At 31.7% G+C, this 8,058-nt stretch overlaps 1 protein-coding gene across 1 annotated transcript; it reads right to left on the bottom strand.

The window, feature by feature from the left end:
• Positions 1 to 6,698: 6,698 nt before the first annotated feature.
• On the bottom strand, positions 6,699 to 7,638 carry LOC131618451 (repetitive proline-rich cell wall protein 1-like). The gene is made up of 2 exons (XM_058889672.1): positions 7,512 to 7,638; positions 6,699 to 7,358 (listed from the first exon to the last, which is right to left on the bottom strand). The coding sequence occupies exons 1-2, from the start codon at positions 7,594 to 7,596 to the stop codon at positions 6,937 to 6,939; spliced, it is 507 nt and encodes a 168-aa protein (XP_058745655.1). The 5' UTR covers positions 7,597 to 7,638; the 3' UTR covers positions 6,699 to 6,936.
• Positions 7,639 to 8,058: the final 420 nt, after the last annotated feature.

Genomic DNA, 8,058 nt, shown 5'->3' with positions numbered 1-8,058 from the left:
AGGTTACAAATAGTGGCTATAATGGAGGGAATCCAAGGATTGGCTCCATTAATGCTGTTAATCCTCACCCCACGACTATAAATAGGACTCCCAAATGAGGGATAAGCAAGACATGCTTACTCTTGAATTTGTATCAACGGTACTGCTCAAATCCCTAAAAAGCTAAGTTTACCAATCCAGTTACGACCTCGCCAAATTTTCCTCCTGGAGGTATTCCAAAAGTGTTCTGCAGGAACAAAAGACAAAATAAAAAAATATAAATCGAAATATATATATATATATATATATATATATAGAGAGAGAGAGAGAGAGAGAGAGAGAGAGAGATAGAGAGAGAGAGAGAGAGATTGACCAGGATTTATGGAGGTTCGGCTGATCACTTGGCCTAATCTTCTCCCCAAGAAACAAACTTCTTGAGAGTTACACTAATAATATTTTATGATCTTTTACCGGGTTATGCCCAAAAACCTTATAAACTCGACTGAGAGTTTTTACAAGGCTGAACCCTCAAACAAAAAGTTGAGCTTTTCATAGGCTAAGCTCACGAAACAAGTACGGTATTTTTTTCAACTAATCTCGAAAATCAAATAGAAGTTTTATAGGACAACCTTTACATCTAACCAAGATAATCTTCTAAGGGATATGAACTCTTAAAAAAATGGTTGAACACTTGTAAAACTAAAACCTCACAAGAGATTTTTACTCCTGAAGGCACTAAGATAACTTTTCTTGAAGAAAGAAATAAGAGAGAGAGAGAAGAATGATTTAAAATCAAATTCGGGTATGTGAAATAGTGAGGAGGCACTTTCCTTTTATTAAACGTTCCTCCTTGAGGACTTTAAAGAACTTGTAAACGTTGGGCATTTATCCACAATGTGCTTAAGAGTCTTGATGTTTGATTTATATATATGTTTGATATATTTTTTAGATTGAAGATGTAAATAACATATTTTGAGTTTGATGTAAGTATTAATTTTAGATTTTGATGCAAAATGTAGGTTGTTTTTTATGCTCTTTATGCATGGTTAACAAATATACAAATTGCTTTTAATTCTTTGATATGGTTAAAATAGATACAGGTTAAAATATGGAAAAAAATGAAAAGAAGAGAATTTCGTTTTTAAAAATAGCATATACTTTGACAACGGTTTTAACAACTAACTGTGGTTGTATATTAAACGCTGATCAGAATAATATAAATTTCAAAATGTCTCTATTGAGAATCAAACTTGGGACCTTTAGGTGTATCACAACGGTTGAGTTAACTAACTGTTGTTATATCGCGTGCGCTTTTAAATATGCTACGACGGTCCGAGGACCATGATTGTAAGTAACACATTTACAACAACACTCTACATAGCAACGTCAGGACCTGCATGATTATATATCTTTTCCAACCGTTTTTAAATTACTTTTTTCGTAGTAGTGGTATTTATAGAGGCCTTGGGCTTAGGGTTTTCTCCGAAAGGGTTACCGCCCACCCAATCAACGGTGGACCGCTGAATCCATATTTCAAAGGGAGATGTGGGTACGTTACTAAACATGACTTCTCTCTTCTCATTAAACATCTTATCCCACATTTCCCATGATTGAGCGAAAGGAGAATGTTGGCGTGAGGCGATACCTCCCAAAGGGCGGCATATGATCGTCGATCTTCTCGGGGGCGACACTAACTCCCGCCTTCGTCAGGCCTTTTACAAATATAACATAACATTATTTGAATTCTGATTTAGAAAATGAATGTGTTTTAAATTAACGTCTTTCTAACCTACACATGTTCAACAACTAAGACATCTTGGCTTTGTTATCCATTGGTGCACTAATTTTGGAAAGATTTCAGATTCAGTTAATGTGTTATTAATTTATTGCAGAATATTAATGATTTGTTTTGAAAATATTTTTTATGGAAAGATTTAATTTGTTATAGAAATTACATGATTTGTTTTCGGAAATATTTCCTTTGAAAAAATTTAATATTGTTGAAGATTAGATATGTTATATATTTGTTTGTACCATAATGGGCTTTCTAGATAGATTGACATCTCTATATAAAGATATTGGTTTACCTTGTGGATTGACGTATCTATATAAAGAGATTGGCTTCTTTAGTAGTGTTTGTTACTTCCATTCAACTTCGTCCGATGTAATTCTCTACCATTAATTGATAGACAAATTTGTGCTTGTATTTTGTGAATCGTATGGCGTTATTATAAGGAGTATCTATAAACACTTGGGAGAGTGTTTGAGTGGAAGTGAGGGAATCTCAGATTCCAGGGTAGCTTTAGCTAAAATTTGAGGGAGTATTAATAACAAGGGCACTGAATAGGGAGAGTTTTGATGTTATTGTCGTGTACAATTGATTACTTATATTAATGAATCTCTTTCCCGTAGGCTAGTGTCTTGTAGACATAGATGAATATTGTACCAAATTGAATTATAAATTATTTGTGTGTTTTATTTGTTATTTGTGTAATTATTCATTGATTAATTCAGATAATCTTGTCTCACACATTATTTCAACATTATGCATGACCTCTTGTTTCTGAGTTAACAAAATTTCATCACTCTTTAACTATTTTCAAACAAAAAATCAAATATAAGGATAATGGATATCACCTTTCTTTTTTGAAAGGTAAAGCAGTCATTAGATCAACAAAACACAACTATTACAAATTTCAGGCACTTGAAAAAGGGTATACCCCATCCAAAGTGTAGAGCCAAATCTAAAAGGAAAAACTACATAGTCATAAAAGACTTTACACATAGAATGATCAAAAGTTAATCGAACATAAACAAACCAGAGGCAGAAACAACAACTAATCATTCAAGCATCATTTCTCTTCCGAACACGATCAATGCAAAAATAGAAGAGAGAAGCCATTGTTTTTTCCCAAATCCAGTTACGGATGATTTCTTTGACGTGTATTTGCATATTTCGACTATCATTGGTTTCGATATTGTCCACTATTATCAACTGTTCAGAAATTGATGGATGAGTAGAAGAAAAGTAGACTTTGCTGCTCCAGGACACAAAACACTTTTGAGGCTTTTTGTCAAACACCTTGAGTGCAAGCATAGACACTCTCACATATGTTCCTCGTGAAAATTGTGTGAATAGTAGAAGGTTTTAAAATTTCAAAACCCTAGAACTTCCATATAAAAATAGGCTACATATCATTCTCATATACATATTATTTCAAACTTAAAACCTCACACTTACAGTCATAAGTGACATTTATCCTCCATTAATTACGTCTCACTACTATAAATAATATATTTTATAACAAAACTTTCACTTCAACCAACAAATAAATGAGGCGTAAATTATAGGGGCATCACATTTTATTTTATTTTTTAAATACTACCTATTCCCTTATTTGAACTGGAAATCAAGGGGAAAAGTATTTAGGAGGCACTCTTTCAAATCGTATCAACTGCATTTTAGCAACTTTTAATTTTTATATATTTTTGTTAATGGCCTATTAACTCACTTGAGCTGGAAACCAAGGAAAATGTATTCAGATGACACACCTTCGAATCTCAACAACTCCATTTTAGCACAAATTTGTTTTATGACCCTTTACCTTGGTACACCTGGCAATCGAGGGAAAAAGTATTTAGAAGACTTGCCTTTGAATCCCCATCAACTACATTTTATCACCTTTTATTTTTTATTTTTTTATGACCTATTACCTCGATTGAGCTGCCGACCAAGGGGAAAAGTATTTATCAACCCTTTTTTCAAATTCTAATAATTGTATTTTAACGCATTTCATTTTTAAAATTTTTAATTTATGACATATTACCTCTGTTGAGCTAGCAACCGAGGGAAATTATTTTGTCCAATTTGACGAAAAATTAAGTAATGAGTCTTTGTCGTTCATATATAGAGTTACAACAGTTAAGACGTCACCAACTCACCAATTCACATGAAACATCAGTGATTCGCGTGAAACCCTCGCAAACCAATCAAAATGTAAATGCCACAACGTTCCATCTTGGATGCAAAGTGCTGAAATGTAAACTTAACATAATAAAAACAGTGATGATGAAAACATATGCATAAAGTACACCACCAGTCTCTGGGTTGAATTGCAAGAGTATGAAAAAGTTTCATGATTGTTTCGTCAATATATAATCTCTTCTCTTATAATTCACTACAACGCGCAAGGCTTTTAAAAGCGCTTTTTTGGCCTTTAACAACGCTTTAAAGCGCTGCCAAAGCCAGCGCTGGCATAGGCTACGAAAGCGCTTTTAAAAGCGCTCTGGTAGGCCCCCCCTATAAGAGCGCTTTTCTGGAAAAAGCGCTCTTGTAGGCCCCCCTTTAAGAGCGCTTTTCAGGAAAAAGCGCTCTGGTAGGCACCCCTATAAGAGCGCTTTTTTCAAAAGCGCTTTCGTATGTTGCGTTTTTTTTTTTTTTTTGCTTTTTATTATTTCTAAACCTGCACTTTTGGCAGCAATATTTTAGAACCTGTAATTTACTATTTTTTGGCAGTATTTTTTCATGAACCTATAATTTATCATTTCAAATCGATATATACCATTATAATCGATATCGATTATATACAAAAAAAGTATTATATTATATACCATTAATGTAAATCAAAATACATATATACATATTTCTAAACCAAAACAACTAAACCAATTCACATATTTCTAAACCAAAACAACTAAATGGGAAACAACTTCCGAGTTCTTATGCAACCAATGTACGCTTCCTGTATTATCTGGAGCTATGTTGTATTGATGCTTTAGTGGAGAACCAGTAGTCACCTGAGCTATGTTGTATTGTGTCACAGAATATGAATCAAATAACTGTACCCCGAACGATCCTGCCACAGAAGACTTCGGGGTACATTACTTGATTCATATTCTGTGGAACATAATCGGCAGGGGCACATTGTGTTCTATCCTTTACCAGTCCATCCACTGTTTGAAGCTCAACCTACAATAGAAAAACGTGATTATTTACACAACATTCACATTCTCAATATTTTCTCTATCAACCAAAAATTTCCTCATCTCCGAACAAAAGACAAAATAGTTAATAAAAATAGTGCTATACCAGAACAGAAACCAATTTATAAGAAATCAATTAACAACCACATGCACATAAAAATAGTTTTTGATAAAAGAACAAGTCAATTGAGCCAACAACCAAAAACCCTAAAAAAAATCAGCCGTAGAGCCGTAGAGCCAACAACCAAAAACCCTAAAAAAAATTTTGTTCATCATCTTCGAAAAACCTCTCCAGAAACTGTAAATACATTGTTCATATTCATCCAACAACAATCACAATACACAACCGCAAACACTAACCAAAACCCTAATTGTTCATCTTTTTCATACACGCAAACCATTCATCAGAAACAAAACCATTCACAAATCATCATCAAACATAACCAGACAAACATTCATCAAACCCAAACATTTGTTCATCACTTTCCTAATCAAACAAACCCTTCAGAAATTTGAGAGAGGAAGAGAGAATAAGAAATAAACTCAGAAAGGTCTCACCCGGTTTTGGTTTGTAGATTCAGAATCGAAACCGAACTCAGCAACAACACGAACCTCAACTCACCATAAACTCGTGTGTTTTGGATCTGAAAGGAAGAAGAACGGCGGAGGTTGCTAGGGTTTCGGAGAGAGGACGGCGGAGCAACGAAGGAAGAAGAAAGATCTGAAACAAAACGCGTGTGTTTGTAAAATATATAATTTTTTAAATGGGCTACCAGAGCGCTTTTATCCCAAAAGCGCTTTCGTAGCACCCACCCTATAAGAGCGCTTTTAAAAGCGCTTTCATAACCCCCCTACCAGAGCGCTTTTTAAAAGCGCTCTCATACCCCCCCTACCAGAGCGCTTTTTAAAAGCGCTCTCATAACTCCCCCTACCAGAGCGCTTTTTTTGCATCATTTTTCCTTGTTTATTAATTTTGTTTTTAGCGAGCCCTACGAGAGCGCTTTTGCTAAAAGCGCTTTAGTAGCTGCGCTGCTACAGCTTAAATTTGGCGTAGTGATTGTTTGTTAAGAATGTTTAATGTTAATTAGAAAAGCATGAATGTAATTTAACAATGTTAGTTGTTGTTGTATGAGTAAAATATTTGATGTTGTTGTTGTTATTGAGATTTAATGTTTAATGATTCTATTTATTTTTTTATTTGTTGTTGTAGTTATTTAAGAGATTTAATGTTTAAACATTTTATTGATGTTTTTGTTGTTGCTGAACTTAAATGTTTAACGATTTAATAATAATAATAATAATAATAATAATAATAATAATAATAATAATAATAATAATAATAATAATAATAATAATAATAATAATAATAATAATAATAATAATAATAATAATAATAATAATAATAATAATAATAATAATAATAATAATAATAATAATAATAATAATAATAATAATAATAATAATAATAATAATAATAATAATAATAATAATAATAATAATAATAATAATAATAATAATAATAATAATAATAATAATAATAATAATAATAATAATAATAATAATAATAATAATAATAATAATAATAATAATAATAATAATAATAATAATAATAATAATAATAATAATAATAATAATAATAATAATAATAATAATAATAATAATAATAATAATAATAATAATAATAATAATAATAATAATAATAATAATAATAATAATAATATACAAAGAAGAAAATATCAATGACAATAGGCAAACTGAGAATTTTATTAAGGTGGAAACATTTAGTAATACAGAAGACAGGTTTCCTCAATTCAAATAATAAAACTACACATGGTAAGATTATTCTAACACACTTGAAATATAGATAGGTGTAGCTATTTATATGTTTGGCCTTTTATGGAATGGAACACAAATTTTCAAGCATGGCACTTCTATGGAACACTTGGGATAGGTTATATTTTAATCTCAAACTGATTAATGAATTGGCTTAACAATTGGAATCACCTTTGGAATAGGTTTGTAAATTGGAATAACCTTTGGAATAGGCTTGTATATTGGAATGACCTTTGGAACAGGCTTGTAAATTGGAACATAAACAGGCTTAACAATGGGAACAATAGGCTTCTTGAAGAAATAGTGCTTATGCTTAAGAAATGCCTCTGGCTCAACAACAGAAGGGATAGGTTTTTCACCTATGATTGGTTTGTGGAATGGCTTATAGGTTGGAATGTATTTTGGTATAGGCTTATAATAAATTGGTTTCTTGTGAAAATATCCTTTGAGTTTGTGTTTTAGGTGAAAAAGTCCTTTGAATTTTTCATCTTCATTTGGTCCTTTCAGGCTTGGCTTTGTCACCTCTTCATTTGCATGCTTCACTTCTGTGTTCACTTCATTCCCTACACAAGAAATGCAAAATTACTATCACAAGTGACAAATAATTATATTTCTATCTAGTCATATTTTAATATCCTAAATTTCTATCTACTCTTTTTACCAAATAAGGGTCATTTCTAGAAATCAAATATAAAAATAATGTGAAAATGGCAAACCTGAGGGATCATTTCTTGCTACAACAGAAGTAGCATAAAATAATGTTACTAGAAGCAACAAAGGAACACAGAAAGCCTTTCTCATGATTGAGAGAGTCAACAAAAGTAGTTTAGAAATGGAAGCTGAATAGGGAAGCTTGAGTTACAATTCTCATAAACATGCATTATTTATAATATAAGCAAGTATAGAGGATAATTAATGATACATAAGTGACCTATACCTGTATTATTTCCAAGATTATTGGTGGCTGATAATTGTGTTTAGCACCGTTTTTGTGGCTGGGTTAGTTGTTTCTAATTATTCCATTAAATGAGCCTCTAAAGTTGGGATGGTAGGATCATATATAATACTGTCACTTTGTTAGGGAAGGTTCAAATACTACTTCCATTGTAAAAATATAAGTCTTGTCTTAATAAATAAAAGTTGAAAAAACCTTAACGTTCATTATTTTGAAACTCAGTGAATAGTAACAAACATAAGTCTTATATGACCTCTTTAATTCTAAACATGTGTACAGCAAATATGTCTTATATTGAGTACCTTAAT

The sequence above is a fragment of the Vicia villosa genome, linkage group LG7 (genome assembly GCF_029867415.1).
Source record: "Vicia villosa cultivar HV-30 ecotype Madison, WI linkage group LG7, Vvil1.0, whole genome shotgun sequence".
Lineage (NCBI taxonomy): Eukaryota > Viridiplantae > Streptophyta > Magnoliopsida > Fabales > Fabaceae > Vicia > Vicia villosa.
Note: the sequence above shows the minus strand (reverse complement) of the source record. Positions and strands in the feature narration are given on the sequence as shown.

Bases quoted from the DNA above. Each gene is read 5' to 3' on its own strand.
- LOC131618451 (XM_058889672.1), bottom strand. From the start codon at position 7,596: ATGAGAAAGGCTTTCTGTGTTCCTTTGTTGCTTCTAGTAACATTATTT. The intron at 7,359-7,511 runs GTTTGCCATTTT...TTTCTTGTGTAG, and splicing joins AGCAAGAAATGATCCCTCAG to GGAATGAAGTGAACACAGAA.